Source organism: Acanthochromis polyacanthus, chromosome 7 (genome assembly GCF_021347895.1).
Source record: "Acanthochromis polyacanthus isolate Apoly-LR-REF ecotype Palm Island chromosome 7, KAUST_Apoly_ChrSc, whole genome shotgun sequence".
NCBI lineage: Eukaryota > Metazoa > Chordata > Actinopteri > Pomacentridae > Acanthochromis > Acanthochromis polyacanthus.
The window spans coordinates 3,411,752-3,435,490 of NC_067119.1; the positions used below are offsets into that span (position 1 = coordinate 3,411,752).

General features: G+C 37.3%; 1 protein-coding gene across 2 annotated transcripts in view; it reads left to right on the forward strand.

The window, feature by feature from the left end:
* LOC110965142 (spermatid perinuclear RNA-binding protein-like) overlaps positions 1-23,739 on the forward strand; it is a 133,712-nt gene that overhangs the window by 31,385 nt on the left and 78,588 nt on the right. For both annotated transcript variants that reach the window (XM_022214079.2, XM_022214078.2), the window contains exons 2-4: positions 7,029-7,142; positions 16,057-16,286; positions 20,174-20,339. In XM_022214079.2, the coding sequence (XP_022069771.2) occupies positions 7,140-7,142; positions 16,057-16,286; positions 20,174-20,339 (399 nt within the window). In that variant the 5' untranslated portion in view covers positions 7,029-7,139. The remainder of the gene's footprint in view (positions 1-7,028; positions 7,143-16,056; positions 16,287-20,173; positions 20,340-23,739) is intronic.

Sequence of the window (23,739 nt, forward strand, 5' to 3'; positions counted from 1 at the left end):
AGCATTAGAGGGTAAATAGAGTGTTAGAGGGTAAATGTAGCATTAGAGGGTAAATGTAGCGTTAGAGGGTAAATATAGCGTTAGAGGGTAAGTTTAGTCTAATTTGTGTTGCAGACGTTTGTCTTTGACTGGAGTTTAATGATGTTAATTGCTGTTTGGTGGAAATAAAAAGCCCTCGCAGGTTTTATGTTTTTGTTCTCGTTGAGGAGTTTTCATTTCTCATAACGTGGGCGTCGCAAAGCCCTTTGAGACCGAAGCTGTGATTAAAGCCGATGCAAATAAACTCGACTCGCGGGAAGCAGGTGTGTTTAAAGTAGGGTCTCAAACATGAGGCCCATGGGCCAAAACCGGCCCTCCAGAGGGTCCAATCCGGCCCCCAAAGTGTAAAAATTACAGAGAAGACTAACTGCAGTTTGTAAAACTATGAATGTAGAATAATTTCTCAAGCAAGACAAATTGTTTTAATCAAATGTTTGGTAACATTTTAGTTGGTAATTATTTTGTCTTGTTTCATTTTTTTGTCTTTTTTTGTCTGACTTTTGATGTTTATCTCATGTTTTTGTGACTCATTTTTGTAATATTTTGTCTCATTTTTGTCTTTTTTGTCAGACTTTTGTCATTTGTCCATTTTTTGTTGCTTTGTGTCTTGTCTTTATTGTTTTTTGTCTTGTTTTTTGTCTGACTTTTGTCGTTTGTCTCATGTTTTTGTCATTTTGTTTCTCTTATTTGTCATTTTCTGTTTGTCTTGCTTGTGTTTTTTGTCGTTTTGTCATTTTGTGTTTCTTTATTCGTTTGTCTCACTTTGTGCCTCGTTTTTGTCTCACTTGTGTCATTTGTCCATTTTTTGTCGCATAGTTTCTTGTTTTTGTAACATTTTGTCTTGTCTTTATTGTTTTTTTTCAGATTTTTGTCATTTGTCTCATGTTTTTCATGTTCTTATGCTCTGATTTTACCGTCCGGCCCATTGGTTTAAAGCATCCGTGTTGTCGGTATAAAGTGCCGTCGGATGGGGTTTTTGAACATCTATTTTTATAAAAAGCACTCTCCTCCTGTGTGCTCTCGCTGTCTGGCTTGCTTCTTTTTTTTATTTAATTGAGCATTGTCTTTTGCTCATGCTGAGCGCACCATCTGCCGCTACTGCAGCACCGTCAACGTCCTCAAAAAGTCATTGCTGTATTCTTAATTATCTCGCTTTAATCACCTCCCCTCTTCAGGGAGATGAAAGGTTATTAGAAAGTGAGCCCACTCGGGGAATTTATTAAATCTGCGGCACTATACTGTATGCTGCTGGTGTGTATATAAATATATATGCAGCCACAGATGTAGGTCCTGTTGTCCTTGTGCCATGTGTTACTGTATTTACAGTTTTTTAATGGCGTTTTCGCTGCATCCCTCCTTGCCCACACTCTCCTCTCTCTATAATTTATAAATTTCTGTCTCCATTTTCCTGTTTAACTTGTCCCCGTCCTTCTCCCGTCTGTCACGTCTTGTTTGTTTGCACAGATTTCTGGACTGTGTTTGATCACTTTGCGCGTTTAATCATGGAAGAAAAATGAAAGAGAGCTGCAGTCAATGTCACCTCACCACTTTAAAGAGAGACAGCACAATAAATATATATATAAAAAATTGCCTTTTGATTGTGTTTTTGAAGTTTCAGTTTCAAACAGAAGCAAACTTTTGAAATGTAGGAGAAACTTTGGCTGCAAAGTGTCGTCAGTAGGTGGCGCTGTTGGCTTCGTTACACTCAGAGTAGAAGAAGAAGCCGGAAACATAAGTAGTTCTTGCCAAATAACCCAGAAAAGAGAAAGAAATGAACAAAACTCCAAGAGAACAATGGACCAACAGTTGAAGTGTTTTTTCTCCCGTAACGCTCATTAGCTTGTTAGAGAAAGTTAAAAACCACCTCAAGCGAGTGTTAAAACCTTTTTGTGTAATTGAGTTGCAGTTCCCATTAACTTTTTTTGAAGCAAGGCATCAAAATGCACATAAAACACTTAATGGAAGCAGTAAAACACGGGAAAATACTTGAGTATTCTTAAAGATTTGTAGCTGAATAATCTGTTTTGTGCATTTATGTTTTCAGTCCTTTAAAAAGCCGTTTTCCGATCTAAAAAGACTAGCATTTGTTGAATGTTTTACTTCATCTAAATGTGTTTTTGTTTATTTTGCATGAGACAAAAACTGACATACACCTCTGCAAAAATATGAAACAGAAATATATAAGGACTTTCTTAGTCAGTAAAAATACAAATACAGCGAGAAAGAAGATAAAAGGTAAAAATCAGATCTGGTATCATAGTCACAGTAGACGCTATTAGACGACTGTGCACAGAGAAGCTAAGTGCATTTATCTATCTGGTCATACAGATTTTATAATACCGACTTGATATGCGACTTGACTGGTTTTTGGTTGTTTTGGATTTTAATGTGCACCCAAAATGGTTGTAGCATTGTTTGTAAACATATTTTTTTGAGTACACTAAGTTGTAAAATCTTGTGACGCTGTAATTTACAAATGTCTCCTAAAGGTCTCACATGCATCAATAGACTTTATTAGGTGACACAGAGAAGCCTCTAGTCTCCACTCAGTTACTGAAGCCCTGTAGATCAGACAGCCATAAGACCAATATTTGTTTAAAAAGATTGAAATAAGATGTTCTAATGTCACGCTTACCTCAGCTGCAACCAGGTGATTTTATCTACCTGGACAGGTTGACCAGATGGACACAGATGGACCTGTTGAATGTGAGGTGAAACCGATGAAAATTTGTAGTAGCACTCGACTGATTTTTGTCTGCATGTGCAACTAAAGTAGTCACACACTTGTTGTAAACACAATTCTTTAATCTATAATATGGAGTACTTCTTTTTCTGAAGCTACAATTTACGGATGGTCCCTAAATGCCTCACATGGATCAGTATTGGACGGCTATGCCCAGAGAAGCTTCTAGTCTCCACTTGGACAGGTGTCAGTCAAAAATTAATTAGAAACGAGTGAAATAAGCTGCTCTAATATCAGATTTATCAAAGTTCAAACTGAGTACGTCTACCCACATGAAAAAGACACAGATAAACTTGCAATATGAAGATGTTTAGTCACACTTGACAGATTTTTAGTTGCACCCTGGAGGCTTCTTAGAAGATTAAAGAATCCAAAAAGTATTGAAGAAGCCACACACACAGGAGTTTTGCTGATTTACAGCAGACAATCAGCATCTTAAAGGTTAATCAGCTTTAGTAAGGATTTGATGAAGGTAAAATGAGGTTATTTCATGGAGAAAAGGGTTTTTGTGTTGGTTTTGGTGATTCACAGCTGAAGAAGTTGTTCGTTTTGGCTGAAATGGTTAATTTTCGTCCAATTATAACTTAATATTTCCCAACTTGTAATTTGCCTTCAGTGACTCAGACTTGTTCCAAATGAGTCAAAATTTGATGAAAGCCATTAAATGTCTGTCTAAAGGGACTCAAATTATGACAAAAGGGGCTGAACATTTGTCTTAAATGACTCAAAAACTGTCCAAGATGTCTCTAAATTTTGACCAAAATTACATTATATATGTCAAAAATTACTCCAAATCTGACCAAAATAACACACAAACGCCATATTTGTCTTTAGTGACTCAAACTTGTTCAAAATAACTCTAAATTTAACTAAAAATCTGTCTACGGGAACTCAAACTTTGACCACAATGACTCAAAAATTGTTCACAGATGTAAGTTGCACATTTCATCCCCCACAAATAACAGCTGTTTGTTTACATCTGTTAAGTTAGAATTTCTCCGTTATTTATTGTCCGAATTCTGATGCTTGACTGAAGAAAATCCACGACCTGCAATCGAAACCACATCACCTTCGTCCGACCTCCATCCCCTCGCCGACGGTCAATCAAGTCACATTTTCCTGGCAGGAAACGAGTGAAGCAGATCAGAGACGCTGCAGAAATTTGGAGTGCAGAGGTGATGCATCATCAGCCTGTATCGGAGGCTTTTTTCCTTCTCTCTCTCTCGGCGTGAGAAGAAGCCTCGTTAGCATTCATGTGTAGCCTCCCTGGTCTCCGGCACGTAGCAGCATCCTCCATTATTGAGCAGTAGTAAACGCTTTGAAGTTGCTGTTTGGGGAGTTGTTCCAAAACAGAGTTGCGTCGGGGACACGAGGCTTTGAAAAGGCAGAAATCTCAACTAGCTATTGTGTCATATCGATCTCCCTCCCTTTTATTCTCACGGTTGCAGCTTCTGTGCTCATTCCTCTGCTAGCTGCAGCGCCGTCATTGAAAACCAGGTCAAGGTGGCAGAGGATCTAATTGACGCCGGAGCTCGACCCCTTCAGGTTCCCCTGGGACGCCCCGCCGCCGCGTAGCTCCACCACCTTCTCTCATTAGCATTTGACCGCGTGGGCAAAAAGCTGCAGCTCCGTCTTAATGCGTTTAGCGGCGGGAATATACTCAGGAGTAATTTGATTAATGTGCGAGTCCACAGTCAGATAAGATTAAAACAAATTTCACAGTGGCATCGGTATCAAAGTGGTCTGGAAAAAATATAGCAAAGAAAGCGAGAGAGCGGCTAGTTAGCGGCTGGTTTATCTTTACTGGAGATGCTTTAGATTAATGCAGCTCAGTGATACGACACATGACTGAAATGTAATAAATAATCTACAAACTGAATTTGTTGGACACAAAGGATTCAGTTTGAATGAACAAACTCAACGTGAAAGCATGAAAACAGTAATGAAGTATTATTCTTTTGAAGATTTCCCCCACTTAAATTTTAAGACCATCAAACTAATTTAAAAATCAGACAAAGATAATCGAAGTAAACACAAAATGCAGTTTTTAGATGAAGATTTAATGTTATAAGGGGGAAAAAAAGCTATCCAGACCTACCTGGCTCTGTGTGAAAAAGTAATTGCCTCCCTTGTTAAATCATGAATTAACGGTGGCTAATCACATTTCTTGGAAAACGACCACACCCAAGCCGGATTACCTCCAGACCTGTTCAAGAAATCACTTCAGTAGAACCGCACTGACTAAGTGAAATTGATCCAAAAGCTGCAACAAAATGGGAATTGGAGAAGGGGGTGAATACTTTTTCATGGCACTAAAACTTGTGCCAGAAATTGCTCAGTAAAAAAATAACAAAATGACATAACAAATGCAGTGTCTAAAAAGGATAAGGAGTACAATGTAATAATGCTGAAATGCAGTAAGGAAACTAAAATTCGGCTGGAATAGAACCACAAAAGTAATACTGAGATATACCAAAGCACTTACAGAAGTCAGTTTGAACCTTCCTCAGCCGAACTGTTGGCAGTTGAGTTGCATTGTTGGTAATGTAGACACTAAGTTATGACATAAAAATAGTAGGGCTGTCCCGAATAGTGGTTTCTGGCCTCCGAATATTCGGGCACTATTAAAGACGAATATTCGAATATTCGTTCCGCCCCGTAACGTCCAACGAGGGGGGGGGGGGGTTTGTGGCGAATATTCGGATCCGTTCTGAAAAATTGCCAAACAGCGGAGGTCTTCCGCATCTTGTCTTGGGTTTATGCAATGAAGTGAAGCGTGACGTCAGAGTCCACAGCCACCCGGTCATTCGGGTGGTGGTAAGAAACACGAATGGAGGAGCCGAGATGAGCCGAACACAGCGGGATGAGCTGAAGTGGGCCGAAGGCGGAGGGAACGTCCGACGGGTGGGGGGGCCGGGGGTAAATATTCGGATACCAAAATTAATATCCGGATACCGCCGTAGTGAACGAATATTCGGATATTCGAGATGTTCGGGTCCAGCCCTAAAAAATAGACAAAATGACTGGTTCTGCTCAGCATATACAGCAATCACATTTGTAGATAAAGTGATTCTAAATATGTTAAATGAGTTCTAAATTTGCATAAAAATAGTGTTTGTAGCTTATTAAATCACTTTATAGTGAAATCAGAAGAACATAACCAAACCAGAAGTTGTTGTTGCAGCTTGAACTTGAACGTTCAGCTGAATTTTCCCAGTCAGAAACTAATTTTTTGGATTATTTCGACACCAGATAAATGCAGTATAATTATTTTAGACCATAGAGTTACATGTTCACTGGTCGGAGGTCATTAAGCACCACATGAGTCTCTGTCATGGTGCCCCTTGACTACTTGCCTTATCCTGAATAATTCCAAATGAATGTAAAAAGCTGGCATCTGTGGTTTATTAAATCACTTTATACTGAAATAATAAGAAGACAACCACAATAAAAAGACTTAAAAGGGGCGTTCAGGTGATTTTTTTTTTCATTTGGAAGCAAATTTTTTGGATTATTTTGACCCCACATAAGTGCAGTATTAAAACTTCAGTAAAATGAGATGTGATTTTATACCATAAATACCTATGTGCTTTGGTCGGAGGTCATTAAACACCACATGAGTCTGTGTCATGGTGCCCCTTTGCTAGCTAAACCCCCACAGTTTATCTTCAGTACTTGAATACTCGCCTCATTACACTAAATAATTCCAAATGAATGTAAAAAGCTGGTATTTGTGGTTTAATAAATCACTTTACACTGAAATAATTAATTGTTTTTCTAACTTAAATGGCCATTCAAGTGAATTTTCCCAATTTTTTGTTTTATTCCGACACCACATGAATGCAGTATAAACAAATGTGATATGATTTTGGACCACAGTTCTTTGTGTAGCCCGTTTGTGAGTATTTAATGTCTACTATTTTAGCTTCCGCTGTAGTGTTGCAGCTGCTGAGATAAAAAACGTGCCAGATGTTCGTGATTAGAAGCTGTGAAACATTCGGCACAATGGCCTGAAGTCTGACGTTCAGGATTATCAGTCGGGCCTCGATAATGCAGCCGTGCATTTAAAGCATTTAGTCCATGTTTATTCAGAGCGGCTTAGAATAAGCTCTAAATCCTGGATCACCCACATCATAAGCAGCGAATTGTACAAATACAACGACCAAAGCCGTATCACCGAGGCCACGTGCACTAAGCGCCGTCCACAGATGTGTTGAAGGTTTGTCGTCTTTTCTTTCTGTTCCAGCGACGCTCTGAGCGACGAGCCGACAGCCGAGCGGCATTGGACTGCATGAGGAGGCCGAGAGACGGGACCCTGGTCCTCAGCTAGACCCTCCTGACCCCCGACTGCCTGGACATGGTGAGGATCTGCTCGTTTTATTGCATTACCAGCTTCTTTAGACTTCTGCTGCATGGTCCGATCACTGGTGCTTCATCCAGCAGCTCATTAGTGAAGCTTCCTGGAAAGAAGCAACAGGGAAAATATGTGGAGGTAAATTCATTTTTTAAAATCTTTAAATACTGTACAGCCACACATATAAGACTGCAACCTGGTTATTCGATGAATTCTTTGTAAAGGTTCTCTCAAGACTTTCTAAATTTTATTCTGATGCCCTTTAGGCATTAAATAAACCTGGTAATAAATAATAATAATATAAAACCAGTTAATAAATAATAATAATATAAAACCTGGTAATAAATAATAATAATATTAAACCTGGTAATAAATAATAATAATATAAAACCTGGTAATAAATAATAATAATATAAAACCTGGTAATAAATAATAATGATATTAAACCTGGTAATAAATAATAATAATAATATTAAACCTGGTAATAAATAATAATAATAATAATATTAAACCTGGTAATAAATAATAATAATATAAAACCTGGTAATAAATAATAATAATGTTAAACCTGGTAATAAATAATAATAATATAAAACCTGGTAAATAATAATAATATTAAACCTGGTAATAAATAATAATAATATAAAACCTGGTAATAAATAATAATAATATAAAACCTGGTAATAAATAATAATAATATTAAACCTGGTAATAAATAATAATAATAATATTAAACCTGGTAATACATAATAATAATATTAAACCTTGTAATAAATAATAATAATATAAAACCTGGTAATACATAATAATAATATTAAACCTGGTAATAAATAATAATAATAATATAAAACCTGGTAATAAATAATAATAATATAAAACCTGGTAATACATAATAATAATATTAAACCTTGTAATAAATAATAATAATATAAAACCTGGTAATAAATAATAATAATAATATTAAACCTGGTAATAAATAATAATAATATAAAACCTGGTAATAATAATAATATAAAACCTGGTAATAAATAATAATAATAATATTAAACCTGGTAATAAATAATAATAATATAAAACCTGGTAATAAATAATAATAATAATATTAAACCTGGTAATAAATAATAATAATATAAGACCTGGTAATAAATAATAATAATAATATTAAACCTGGTAATAAATAATAATAATATTAAACCTGGTAATAAATAATAATAATATTAAATCTGGTAATAAATAATAATAATAATAAACCTGGTAATGAATACTAATAATGTTATACCTGGTAATAAATACTATTAATATAAAACCTGCTAATGAATAATGATTTCAAAGCTCAGGTGAGGTTTCGCTGAATCTAGCCGCTGGTCATCTTCATCTTCTCCTCCTCCTCGTTTCTCAGAGTTGCATCAGAAAGTCTCTAATCATCGTCACTTTCTGCAGCGTCTGATGACGTTTGAAGGATGAATTGAGAATCTGGAGTAACTAAAACATTTCTGAAGTCTTTTCCACAACTTTGATTGCAGCTGATCTCTAACTGGAACTCAGATTTTCAGACGACCGGAGAGAAAACTGGAAATGAATCCAAAAAGAAAAAAAGAAATAGACCAGTCGTGTTTTATTTAGTTTCAGATTTTCACATTGAAAGTTTTGTGTTTTTGTCGATTAAACCTGCAGGAGCGTTTGTACAGAGAAACCCGGTTCATTTCTGCTCGTGGCCTTTGGTCGAGGTTAAAACCTGTTTCCACAGATTCACGCTGAAGGTCTTCGGCTGAGAATCGATGTTTGTCACGGCGACGCTGCTCTTTAGTTTCCACCAAGGTCACATTTTAGAAAAGAATCCGAGGTTCTCACCACATAAAGTCGACTTTTACGCCTCCGGAGCCAAACTCAATTTAAGCTTTCAGGACGCATCGGAGGAAAATGTTTAATATTTATTGGAGTAGAGTTTCAGGATGACCTTCTGAGGAGCTTATTAAAGCATCATCACAGCACAGACGCTGATTATTTACAGGCCGATACACCAGGACTGATATTTACTCTGTTATTCACTGGAATGAATGAAACCCTGCACCTCTGTGGAAACAGAACGACCACGAATAGAAGCAGAAAAACACTGAAACATGGAGTCTGCAGCATGAGACAGTTGGAGTGTCATAAATCCTGAAAAATGAAAAACTGAAGCTAAATTTTTAAATTTATTTTACAACTTTCACATCATCAGTAGAAAGCTGTTTCTCCATGCTGATTGTATCTCCAACAATTTCCTCCTCTGTTCACTGTTTCTGAACCGTGCTGCATTTATTTTATTCATCCAGTAGCTTTGATTTCCCCCTCTGCTCTGTGGAATTTCTGAATTTTTATCATGTAACTGTTGGTCACAGCTGAACCACTTATGGCTTCACAGCTTCACTGAAGAGAGCAGAATTTTTAGTTTTTTACAGATTCTTATTAAAGCCAATAGTTTATTTTTGCGGATTTTTAACTGAAACAGTTAGAATAAAGTGATTGTCATTAAATATCCTGACTTTCAGCTCAGATTTGGTTGTTTTCCAACAGAATGGAGCATTATAGTTCATTTTTGGAAGCTGAAATCAGAGCATTGCTTGTGTTTTTGCAGTCTCTAGCTCTGATAAATGGTGTAATTTGTTTTTGTCGATTTGTATCTTGTCATTTTTTGTCTTGTTTTGGTAATTCTGGGTCTTGTTTTTGTTGTTTTTTGTTTTGATTTGTCGTTTCGTATCATGTTTTAGTTGTTTTTTTGTATTTTTTGGTCGTTTTTGTCTTTTTTTGTCATTTTGTGTCTCATCTTGATTGTTTCTTGCCTCGTTTTGGACATTTGTGTGTTGTTGTGGTTGTTTTGGTCTAGTTTTTGTAGTTTTGTATCTCATTTTTTGTCATTTTGTGTCCTGTTTTCGTCACTGTTTGTCTTATTTTTGTTGTTTGGTGTCTTGTTTTGGTTGTTTTTAATTTTTTTGTCATTTTGTGGCTCATTTTTGCCGTTTCTTGCCTCGTTGTCATTTTGTGTGTTGTTATGGTTGTTTTTGTCTTGTTTTTTGTTGTCTTTTTATCTTGTTTTAGTTGTGTTGTGTCTCATTTTTGTCATTTAGTGTCCTGTTTTGGTCGCTGTTATTTGTTGTTTTTGGTCTTGTTTTTTAGGTTTTTGTCTTGTTTTTGTAGTTTTGTGTCTCATTTTTGCTGCTTTGTGTCTTGTTTTTTGTCGTTTTTGTCTTGCTCTTGTTGTTTTTGTCTCATTTTTACCATTGTGTGTCTCGTTTTTGTTGAACTTTTAGTTATTTTTAAAGATTCTTTTTAAAGCAAGTGGTTCATTTTTCATGAATTTTTAAACTGAAACAGTTAGAATAAAGTGATTGTGATTAAATATCCTGATTTTAAGCTCAGATTTGGTTGTTTTCTAACAGAATGGTGCGTTATAGTTCATTGTTGGAAGCTTAAATCAGAGCATTGCTTGTTTTTTGCGGTTTCTAGCTCTGATAAATGGAGTAATTTTGCTGATTTTCTAAATAATACGACACGCCTTATTAACTCAGCCGGCTGCTTTCAATCTGTGTGTCAGATTTGGTATTCCTCAGTGATTTTACACTGAAAACAAAACACTACAGGAATGATTTCTGTCAGATTCAAGCAGCCCTGCATCGCTATTAATTAAAGCTGCGAGCATCGTTATCTTGTAATTGCCGCCGAACTCCCAGCTGTCTTGTAGCTCGCAAATAAACGGAGCCGAGACGAGACGAGGCCGGGCCGGCGTCCAGAACCGGACGTCTTAATCTTTCATTTAGATCTGGTTCGTGTTTGCCCGGGGGTCGCTCCACACTTCCAAGCCTCAGACGCCCCCGGCGGCTCGCGCAGAGATTAGCCGGGTCGTGATGAACGACCCTCAGCTCCAGCTCCAGCCCCCCGGGATCCACGGCCATGAATTATTAAAGCACCGTCATAAATAACTCACCGTAATGAGGGCTGCTTACCGGAGGAGATGGAGGGAAAAAGGGAAGCGGAGGATGATGGAGGGAGGTGGAGGGTTGACCTTGGGCTTGTAAAAGCAGAGCAGAGCGCCGATCTTCATCTACGAACGACATTTTTCCAAGAGTCAGCTGGTGGTGAAGCACTGGGAAATGACAGAATGGTTCCACACGATGTAGACATTTGGTGTCCTGGTCGTTGTTTGTCTTGTTTTGTATCTTGTTTAGGTCATTTTTTGTTTTGTTTTTGTCGTTTTTTTTTCTCAGGTTTTGGTTGTTTTGTGTCTATTTTTGGTCTTTTTTGTTGTATTGGGTCTTGTTTCGTTTCTTGTTTTGGTCATTTTTTGTCTTCTTTTGGTCATTGCTTCTCTCGTTTTTGCTGTTTTTGTCTTTTTTGTCTTGTTTGTGTCATTTTTTTCTCAGGTTTTGGTTGTTTTGTGTCTCTTTTGGGTCTTTTTTGTCATTTTGGGTCTTGTTTTTTCTTCTGGTCATTTTTTGTTATTTTTTGTTTGTGTCTTGTTTGTCGTTTTGTGTCTTGTTTTTGCCGTTTTGTGTCTTGTTTTTGTAATTTTGTGTCTCGTTTGGTCATTTTGTGTCTTGTTTTGGTCATTTTGTTCCTTGTTTTTGTCGTTATGTGTCTCATTTGGTCATTTTGTATCTTGTTTTTGTCATTCTGTGTCTTTTTTGTCATTTTGTGTCTCATTTTGTTCATTTTGTGTCTTGTTTTTGTCATTTTGTGTCTTGTTTTGTCGCTTTGTGTCTTGTTTTGGTCATTGTTTGTTTCATTTTTGTGTCTTTGTGTCTCGTTTATGTCCTTTTGTGTCTCTTTGTGGTTGTTTTCTCTCCACATACTGTAAATACTGAACTATTTCCATGTTTCCTCTCCAGTCTTTTCCTCTCTACTCTGCTCACCATCAGTAGAAAGATGTTTCTCCATGCTGGATGCATCTACAACAACTTGCTCCTCTGTTCACTGTTTCTGATCCATGCTGACTTTATTTTTTTTTAAATCTAATTTCTCTAACGCGTTGCCTCAACAACATCCCAAAACATGCTAAGAATCTTGCAGGAAAAATATTTTGTTTTCTCTCTGAGCTTCATGCAGTTTTTAGCTGTTTCTTTGCTGCTGTCACATTTTTCCTCATTGTGGGTTCATTTTTCTCTGTGACATAAAATCCTGCAGCTGTATGGAAACAGAACAACCATGAAGGAGGAGAGAGAACTCAGCATGAAACAGAAGGCTAGGTTAGGGCTAAATGTTAAGCTAGCTGCAGCTCGACAGGCGAATTAAGAAGCGACGTGTTCGAGTTCAAAGACGTCCGTCTGGCTTTGGATTCACTCCGCCGCCTCCAGCGAGCTAACAGTCAACAATCTGAGGCTGGTTTGGGTGTAATTACTGCGAGCGAGCGGCGCTTTGATGATGCTGTTTGATGATGAACGATGGGGATGGTGATGATGATGATAATCCGTCTTTGAACCATTAGACCAGTTTTCTGATTGATGACCTTTAAAACATGGCACCCATCAGCGGAAGCAGATGAATAGTTTTTGTTCAGAATCAGATATGAGGCTCATTCGGGGGAATTTGCACTTTCAACGAATGGCCAAAAGTTTGTGGATACCAGAGGGTCGCAGTGAAGCTTCAGTATTGTGATATGAAATGAAATTAACTCAAACATCATCTGACAATCTTTATCTGCTGCTTCTTATAGAATGGAAACTCACAGATCTCATTTTCCAATTTGTTCTAATTTAAAGGCTTTAATTAAGGAGTTTATTTTTTAACTTTTTTTTTACTAGAAACAAAAACTCTTGTTGACATGCAGACGTCTTACGTGTCCAGGAAGGAAACAAATACTGCAAGGGAAGATTTGGTTTCAACGAATCAATTTCAATGTCGAATGAATTTGACCTATTAGCTCTCATTTGATGTCATTAAGCATCACAGAAGTCTTTGTCATGGTGCCCCTTTACGAGCTAAACTCCCACAACTTTGCCTAATTGTGCTTGAGTTTTCATTTCTTTTTTTTTTAAAGAGTTTTCACCCTTTTCCGTGCCAGAAGATTAAAAAAACAGACTCCTGCACACGGTCTAATTTGCAAAGACGCATTTCGTGGTGCAATGTTTCCGTGCACAGGCATGTTTCGAGTCATTTTAGACAAATTTGGCATGTTCTTGTTGGGCGAGTTTTGAGTCATTTTGGGCAAGTTTGACTCCTGCACACTGCTGCAGGAGATGCATTTACTGGTGCAACATTTCAGTACACATGCATGTTTTGAGTCATTTGGGTGAATTTGGAGTCATTTTGGAGCAGATTTTGACTCATTTTGGGCAAGTTTTGGGTCATTTTGGGCAAAATTTGAGTCATTTTGGACAAGTTTTGGATTGCTTTGGGTAAATGTTCGGCGGACTGAAACGTTGCACCAAAAAATGCATCTTTGCAAGTTAGACAGTGTGTTTGAGTCTGGTTTTTATGCTTCATATGCGATCATTTTAGACCTTTTCTGTGTCATTTTGCAGCCTTGTGAAGCATTTTGTGTAAATAAAGTTTAATATTGTTGTAAATAAATTATATCAGCACATTTAGACCAGTTCAGATCCTGCAGATCGAGTGTTTTAAACCCTCCACTGGTTGTCAAGAGACTAGAAGCTTCTCTGTGCACAGTCAACAATTACATAAATAAAGTGTCTTTTTCCTCCAGTGGATGCACTGAATTCAGGTGAAGATTTAAGATGGTTTTAGTTGGGTTCATAGTTGTGCGTTAGCAGGAGTGTTGCTCAACGTGTTGCTGGGAAAAACAGCGCTCTCATGATGTCATATTGATTTAGATTTGTTTTGGTCAGATGTATAGAAATACTTTAGATACAGAAGGGATGATGATGACTAAAAACCGATACTTTGTTGGGAGTGTTTGACAATTTTCCACTCCAATGATTGTTTTTATGCGTAAATCAGCAAAACAAGTTAAATTTGAATGATATCCAATGCAAAAAAAATATTTGGGATGCCTTTGCCAGCTTTACGGCACACGAAAATGGTTCTAAACAGCTTTTTCTCTCCTGCTAAATCCCTTGGATCCTTCTAGACTGGCTGATCTCTGTTTCAGAAAGAATTTTAAGTCATCTGGTGGCAATTTTCAACAAAATATCGCAATGTCAGTTTCTTTCCTCCGAATTTGTTGTGAAGCCCAAATGTTTGTTTCTGATCTTTAATTTTTAATCTGCTGCTTTTAAAAGCTTCTGCTCTCCTGAGACGTTGCTCCATCATCCCATAATTCATCGTAACACCAGTAGAAATGAGACTAGCATGGCTTAAAGGGACTCTTGAGTTCACCTGTGGGGAGTTTGTTTTGACCTTTAGATTAGAAGGCCGTAGTGTAAATACTGCAGTATCTGCTGCTTATATATATCTTCATTTACATAAGTATTTGCAGTAATTAACTGAACTCTGATGATTAGTATAGAACTATACTGGGGCTTTTAAATGTCATTATACGCTCTAGTGTTTAGATTTTGCCTGTTCGGGATCCGTAAAAACAGACAAGTTGATGAAAGTATCAGACGGACCTGCAGGGCTCGTTAATGTCCATGAAATCAGTTTTATTTTTGTCTTCTGAGACACAATGAACCGTCAAACCTGGGACACAGAGAGCACATTTGTGGTTTGATGCATGCTGTAATTCTGCTGACAGATCGGCGATATTCAAACATCATCAGTGCTGTGTAATTTAATTTTTCTTCGTCAGAAGAGTGAGTTATGGAAACCTTGATGTCCTGTGTTATTGTCGATTGGCTGATTGTACCTCCAGTAACTATTAACCCTCCTATCTGAGATGGAACTTTAAACAAAACTTCTTATTGCTGTTTTTGGAAAATTCTAACTTCCTGTAGACGTAAAGATCCGGTGGAACAATGACTGGATTCAGTCTCAAAGGTCGTCATCAGAGCTGATAAAAGTTTTACTCCATTGGAACCTTCTACTTTTGAGTCCAACTTGTTGCATTTCCATCTTTGTACAGAAGCCCAAAATAGCCTTTGAGTGTCCTCCATGCTTTATAGTACTTCAGAAGAAGATTTAGTATCTGTTAATACACAGTATGTCAAATGCAAAATACCATAGAAATCGCCAAAATACCAAAATGTCCAACATCATCTGGTTTCATTTCGCGATTTGCAGAACATGTCATCCTGCACATTCTGACCCATAATCCTTTGCACAGTTGTGTCTCACACTCGTACAGTAAGCCTGTTTCACTTCCTGATTGTACACATACTGCATGAACCACTGTGTACTTTGTGATTGAAGCTAGTAATACATATTTAAAGGAAAAGTATGTGAGTTGGAGTGCAGTCAATGGCATCTAAGCGCTGCAAAATGGCAAAAACTGCACCAAAATGGCGCTGTAAGCTCAAAATGGTGGACATCCTGTTGGACTTTGGGTTTGACTCCAAGAGACTTTTCTGTAAATCTGAACAAGATGCTTGTTTCTACCAAGTTTTATCGATGTTGGTAAAGCCTGATGTCGGGGCTGCATCTGTAAAGTTCTGCCACATCGATGCAATGCTCAAGACTCTCGAAACATCACTTCTTGTTTCCCGTTTGCACCGTTTAGTTGGTTTTTGAGCGCTTTTAGCACCGTAAAATGTCCGATAATGATAATAATGAGTTCCTACAGATGCAGGAGGGCATTGCAGCACTCGAGCCCAATGAGCAGCCTGACATTTATCCTGATTAATGATCATGTCGAGGCAAACAGACCATTTCAAAGGTCATGAGCTGTAAAGGCCAGAAATCCGAGTCCATTTAGGTCCATCAGCTGACACGTTTCCTCCCCGAGTGTCCTCAGGTTTCACCCTGACCTGCTCACCTGCTGCGATTCACGTTTGATATGAAAGAATATAAAGTATTAATGGTGTTTCTCTTTCTCCTCGTTTCACCTCAGAGGTCGTTCAGATCGTTTGCTAACGACGACCGCCATGTCATGGCCAAACACGCCAGCGTTTATCCGGCGCCGGAGGAGCTGGAGGCCGTCCAGTCGCTGGTGTCCACCGTAGAAGGAGCCCTGAAGAAGGTCTCCGACTGGATGGATGACCTCAACAAAACCTCAGGGAAGACGTCCGCTGCCAACGAGGCTGCCGACAATACGACGGAGGATGAAGCTGCCAAGACAAAGTAGGTCCAACTGTGTGCTTCTATATGGTCAATATCCATGTGTTTATTACGCAGAAATCCAACCAAGTCAGACAAAAGTTCCAACCAGACCTCTTCAGAATCATCAACGTTAGTTTATTTATTGAAGCCATGCAATGTTTTGCCTTCTTACTGTGAATGTTTTCAGAGCTTTAGGCCCTCAAAGGTCCAAATTCTCACCTTATTTTAATGGACTTTTTCCATCATTTCTGAGCCTCAGAACTTTAAAAATAAGTATTATTCTACAAGTCTCAAGGCATTTTTTTTCACAAGTTTTAACTTGTTTACGACAAGTTTTGAGATATTTTTGAGAAGTTTTAAGATATTTTCCAAATGTTTTGAGTCTTTTTGAAGATATTTTGGTCATTTTGGACAGATTTGGGTTTGAATAATTTTGGACAGGTTTGGTCATTCTGAATGAATTTTTTGTAATTTTGAACAACTTTCAAGACGTTTTTTTTTTTTACAAGTTTTAATTAGTTGAAGACAATCTTTGAGATATTTTTGAGAAGTTTAAAGATATTTTCTGCAAGTTTAAAGACATTTTTGACATATATGGAGTCTTCTGGGACCAATTTTAGGACATTTTGAGCAAGTTTTGAATTGTTTAGTAGAGGGTTTGAGTCATTGTGGACAGATTTGGTCGTTCTTAACAATTTTTTTGTAATTTTGGACCATTTCTGTGCCATTTTCTTTAAGTTTCAAGACATTTTTTTAATTTACAAGTTTTAAATGGTTTGATAATTTTTGAGATATTTTGGAGGAGATTCAAGATATTTTCTGCATGTTTTTGGAGACTTTTTTGGTTATTTTGGACAAATTTATAGTCTTGTTTGTTTGTTCCTTTGTTTCAGTTTTTACCAGAACTGAGATGTGTTTCTCCTCCTAAATGCCATTTGTCTATCTGCTGGACTGATGAAGTTCTGAGGCTCATGAATGAAGGAAAAAGTCCATTAAAAAGATAAATCTGGACCTCTGAAGGTCTAAAACTTTGAAAATATTCACAGTATTAAGGTGAAACTTTCATTAATAAAACTAAAGTTACTGCAGATGAAGAATCTGATTAATTGTTCATGAACTGACCCGGTATTTAATTCCCGTCCAGTTCTACATCGGACCCCTTCGTGTGTTTTCAGGGAAAGATGAGGTGAATTTATGACTCGTTCTGGTTTGGTTTCCCTCGTGAAGCCGCCGTAGATCTTCTTCAGGCGCGATGATCGGATGATTAAACTCTGCTCGACAAAGACCCATAAATCCTCTGCGTTTTGGCTTAAAGCCTAAACATCCACACAGGTTCTGCATCAGCGAAGCCTTCCTGAGGAGATATAGCGCCGAGCCGGTTCTCCTGCAAATAGAAAGCAGCAGAAAATCTGTGGATCAGATTTATTTCTTATCCACATTTATAGCTCCAACACCTGAGAGAACAAACCAGGCAGCGTGATCTTTAAACCCCTTAACTCGAAACACTTTCTGGGAGATTCTGTCACATTTTTCTTCACTGTTGAATCGTTTTTCACTGTAATATAGAGTCCTGCAGCTCTATGGAAGCAGAAGAAACAAGGAGAGAAAACTCAGACATGCAGTCTTTACACAGCTATTAAACTGTAAATCATTAAAAAGAGAAAATCGGTTGAATCTTTTTGATTATTTATTCAGCAAAAGTTTAAAAAAAACATGTAATCAACATTTACAACACCATTCTATGAGGCCACAGCTGTAACCAACACTGGAAAAAGAAATGGTGACTCCAAATGTTGTCGATATTTAATTATTTCTATTCTTTTTTTTATTTACACTGCCTGCAGTTCATCCGAGAAGTCTCAGAATTTTGGTTGCATGACTGTTTGTCACAACAGAGTCACTGATAGCTTCATGTTTGCACCACAAATTTTGGATTTTTTTATTTATTTTTTTTTTACGGAATCTTGTTAAATCAAAACTCTTTTTTTGGGCAAATTTTTAAATGTAGAATAAAACGAACTTGACAAGTAGTTCAAGCGCTGTCAGAAAGTTGGAAATCTTATTATTCTTCCCTTTTTTCCTCCAGTGTCTGGCTTAAATAATGAGTGTAATTTTTGAGTAACCAGCACTGACAAAGAAATGATGGCTGCACATGCTGTCAGTATTTAATCATTTATATTTTGTACTTTATTCTTACACTGCCTGCAGTTCAACCGAGGAGTGTCTGAATTTTTGATGCGTGATTCTTGATCACTGCAGAGTCACTGATGGGTTCACAGTTGTGCCTCAGATTGTAGAATTTTTTGTTTTTTACAGAATGTTGTTAAAACAAACCTCTTATTTTTGGCAAATTTTTGAACGTAGAATAAAGCGAACTTGACGAAAATGACCGTTACATGTCACAGAAGAGTATTTCAAGCGCTGTCAGAAAGCTGAAAATCCCATTTTTTCAATTTTTTCCAAGCATATTTAACAAGCATAATTCAGTTTATTTAGTTATCTCTGTAAACATGTCATGCCTTTCCACCCTGTCGATGGTATTTGGGTTCAGAGAGTTAATAAAAAGCAAAGAATGCTGAAGGTTGTTTCATTGCAGAGTCAAAAAATAAATAAATAGAATTAATTTGCATTGAAATTAATCAAATGTATGTTTTTTCAGGTTCAAATCATATTTGTGGCGTCTGTGAACTTTAAGCATCTTTAAGGATTTTACATTTTGTCATCTTTGGCTCTTCATCCATTCCCTGCAGACCCCTGAATGCATCACATGTAGACTAGGTTTTTATATATTTCGGCTCAGGATGTAGTTTAAACAGAACTTTATGAACCTTCACAGCCTTTTTTTTTTTTAGCATTTTATCCCAGCATGTCCCTGAGAGTCCTTTTGTCCAACACAAAGCAGCTAAACTGAATGTCAACGGAATAAACAAACAAAAACACCAGAAAACGTGAAACTTTTCCTTCCAGTGTAGGAAGAAATCTCAGGAACATGAACCTCATCAACAAATCAACTGAATCTATGTTTAAGTCCTTGATAAATAATGCAAACTGCGTAATATATGTTTTAAAAGATACGTTTACGAGGCTCCAGAGTGTGTACTGGATACTACATTCCACAGTAATGTGAGGAATTAAACTGTTAAATCTTCTTATTTTAGCGGGTTCTGGTTTTTGGAAAGTAAAAGTAAAGAACAGCACAGTTAACTTGTAGCTTCTACTTATGCTGCAAAATCCTGAAAAAGTAAAAAAAAAAAAGACATGAGAAAATACTTTTGTAATTTGGATGAATCAACAGTTTAGGGTTTAAAAAATGCTTGCATTTTAACTCGGATGTGATTAACAGGAGATTCAGGTTCAATGAGTTTTGAGTAATTTTGGGCACATTTTGGATCAAGTCGGGCAAATTTTGAGTCATTTTGGACAAGTTTTGGATCATTTTGAGTACATCTTGCGTCATGTTATGCATAATTTTTGTCAGTTTGGGCAAATTTGGAGTCATTTTGAGCACATTTTGAGTCATGTTGGAGAAGTTTTGGATAATTTTGGTTAGGTTTTGCGTCATTTTGAGCATATTTTGAGGTAATTTGGATACATTTTGCGTCATTTTGAGGATGTTTTGAGTCATTTTGAGGATGTTTTGAGTCATGTTGGAGAAGTTTTGGATCATTTTGAGTAAATTTTGCTTAATTTTCGGCACATTTTGAGTCATTTTGAAACCATTTGAATCTTGTTTTTATACTTCATAAGTGATAATTTTATGATTGTTCTGTATTATTTTTCATCCTTGTGAAGTATTTTGTGGAAACAAAGTGTAATGTTGTTGTAAATAAGCCATAGCTGCTCATTTAGACCCATTCAGAGGCTGCAGATCGAGTGTTTAAACCCTCCGTCCTTCGTGTCGCCTTCAGGTCCGACGGTACCTCGGTGCTGTGCGGGGTGACTCGTGTCGGCCTGGTGGCCAAAGGCCTCCTGATCAAAGGCGACATGGACCTGGAGCTGGTTCTGATGTGCAGAGAGAAGCCCACCAAGCTGCTGCTGTACACCGTCAGCGCCAACCTGCCGCTGCAGATCCAGGTAGGAACACAAAAAAAAACCCTCGTCCACAGAGGACTTTATGTTCTTTATGTCTGATGAAAGCTCCGGAGTTTGTGACATTGAGAGGAGATGAGCCGACACCCCGAGGAGCAGCGATGCGACGACAGTAATAATAAAAACCCACAGAACAGGAGCTCAGAGACCTGCAGCAGATGCTACAATATTATACAGGAGTTTAAACACAAACAAGCAGTAAAAGTTTGTCAAATATGTTGAGATTTAAGCCAAATAGAGGCTTTAAAAGTCCAAAATATGCACTTTTTAAAATACTTTTCAGTGCAGAAAACTATAAAAGCAAATCAGTCTGTCCAGATCTTAAATCTGAAGTTCTGATGTTGAATTTTATTGTGTTTAAATTATGTTTCTGGGTTTGTTTACGTCTGAATGTAGCTCATCCAAATTTCACTTACTTGTTTTTGCTTTAGTTTTCCGATGCAAGTTAGAAAGTCAACAGCTTTTACATTTATATATGGATGGATCCAAATTTCTACTAAAATACAGCCTTTGGTCACCGTTTCACCAACTTCTGATCCTTTAACATCAGTAGAGTCTGATTTGTGGAAATTTTGACGAGGAAAGGTTCCACTTTTTTGATATATTAACAGAATGGTGATGTGAATTTATTTGTTATTTGGGACCTTAAACTTAGTTTTGTCAAATATTTTGGCTGATTTCTGATAATGCATTAGATGAACCCTCCTGTTGTCCGCATTTACGGGCACCAAAAAATATCATTTCCTTGTCTGAAAAAAATCCAAAAAAATCAGCAAATAAATTCCCCAAATTTCTGAAAATTTGCAAAACCTTCAGGAAGAAAATTCCAATAATTCCTTAAAAGTTTCCCAAAAAGTTTTACTTTAAAAAAAATCCCTTAAATTTGGCAAGAAAATTCTTGTAAATATTTTCAAAAAATGAGTAAAAATTTTCCCAAAAAAATCCTAAAAATATCTAAAGTGATTCCATACATTTCAGTGAAACTTCTAATATTTTCTTTAAGAACATTCAGATAAAAATCAACCAAAATCCAGCAAAATTCGCTGGATTTTGGTTGATTTTTTTATGAATGTTCTTGAGAAACATTTTTAACATTTCTTTTTTTTTCCACTAAAAAATATTCAAAGATTTTCCAAAAATGTTGAAAATGTGGACAGCAGAAGTTTTGCTGTGAAAATATATTTTTTTCCACATTTTCTAACTTTAAAACGGGTCAATTTTGACCCTCAGGACGACACGATGATTACATGTAACCCTCAGTAGTTAAACAGCCTTCATGCCCATCAGTGCATCGGACACAGACGTATCACAGATCTACAGCTTTAATGATATTTTGCATCCATACTAATGAATCCAGTCGTGTTTTTAAAGTCGCCACAAAGAGCTGCAGCCTGAATGGAGCAGAAACACGATGGAGGGTGAAGATGTTTCTTCCTCTTCTTAAAGAGATGAAAGGATTATTTTTAGTCGGCAGGAGAGCAGGTGATGTGAAGTGGAGATGATGTGCTGCTGCTGATGAGACCACACTTGATTTATTTCTGTTTCCTGGAGACGTCTGAGGCCCAAACTGAGGCAGAATATTTCCTCCACACTTCTGACCACCGGGACTCGCTCGGCTTTTCTTTGCTGCTTCAGTCGGATTTGATGAGAGCTCAGCGGCAGCAGCGCTCAGAATTTGGTTTGTTATTTACGACACAAAACTAAGATCTGTCAGATATTTGAATTTCATGTTTTCGGAGCTGAGAATAATGTATGTTCAGCCTCAAAGGAACGTCTTTCCCACAAACATCTTCAGGGTTCAATATCTTCAGAAATGCAACTCCAACAGCCCTGAAATTTGGTAAAGATACATTTAGAACCGTTTCCAGCAGATATAAATCATTAAATGGGTCCAGCAGAGGACAATTACTAACAAAATCGTCCAAAATAACCTAAAATAGCACTCAAATAGTTTGAAACACCTCAAAAATGATTCAAAATGGCCTAAATTTTGTTAGAAATAACAAAAATACTCTCCAAAATTTCTCAGAAATGACCCTAATGATTAATATTGGCTTTTTAGTTTGTCAAAAAGGTAAAAACTTGAACTTGTGTTATCATTCTTGGTACACATCAGATTGTACTGAGCCTCAAAAGTTGGTGAAATGTCGACCAAGGACTGGATTTTAGTAGAAATACGGATCTATCCGCTTATATTTATACACTTACAGGAACTTTATGGGGACACACCACCACTGTTTGAAAATTATCCTTTTTGTCTCATTTTCAAGCGCTAATAATTGGTTGGCAATAAATGGATTCCAAAGTAATGTGTTCTTTTGAGGGAGAAAATAGAAATAGTCTAAAAAAAAACGTGAAATTCTCAAAATTCAACCAAAAATATCTTAACAGACTTAGTTTTGGGTCACAAAACTCCCGTCTTTTTTAAAAGATTTGCCACCAATAAATAAAAATTTGTCATCCTCAGGAGCCGTTCGATCATTTGGATCTGCGTCTTCATCAAATTTCATGGATATAATAGTTATTTTTCTGGAGATATTGAATGTATAAAATGAATTTCCAAGCAAAAACGTGTTTCTGAGGGTGAAAAAAACCCCCAAAACAGGTCTAAAAATCTACAAAATTCTGCCAAAATATTAAGCTCTGAGTCCCAAATTACAAATAAGTGAACTCTGACTAAAATCTGAGATGTTTGTTTTAAATACAATTGCATATTAAAGAAAAACACAACTTAAAATATCTAAAAGTTGTGCATGAATCAGGCCTGTTTGAGTGTTTCTAGTCTCCCCACATCTCTCAGTACTCTGGTGGCGACTTTGCTTTTTGTTTTTTGACGCCAATGACTTTTCAGGAGCTTGTTTTCATCTGGCAGTGCAGAAAGTAGCATCCAGTCGAGCTTTATTCAGCCCAGACTGAGATATAATATCACTTCTACACTCCACACGGTGCATCCCAACGACCCTGAGAGCTCGGCGAGTTTTAACGACCCCGAGCTCCCGAGTTAAATAAATAATCTCATCAGAGGATCTTCTTCTTGGCGTTGGTCTCCAGCTAACGCTACCCAACGAAGCAGCGTGCATCCTGTAGCCCTCGTCTCCGTTAATTACCTGCCATCGCTGCCGCTCCATCATCAGGGGAGGAAACCATTCGAAGCTCTCATTTCCTGGGCCGAGCCGGTAAGATTGACAGGCGGCAGGGTGATGGATGGGGTCGTTTCTCGCCGAGTTGAGATAGAGAGGATGCACTTGAAAACATGCCACCGAAAGGTAGCACGGATCCGGAGGAGAAAAAAAAACAAAAAGCAGGATAGCTTGGCATGCTGGGAATCGACTGGCAATAACAACCAGGGTGTAAATGTGGATGGAATGAGCAGGAAAAGCTGCAC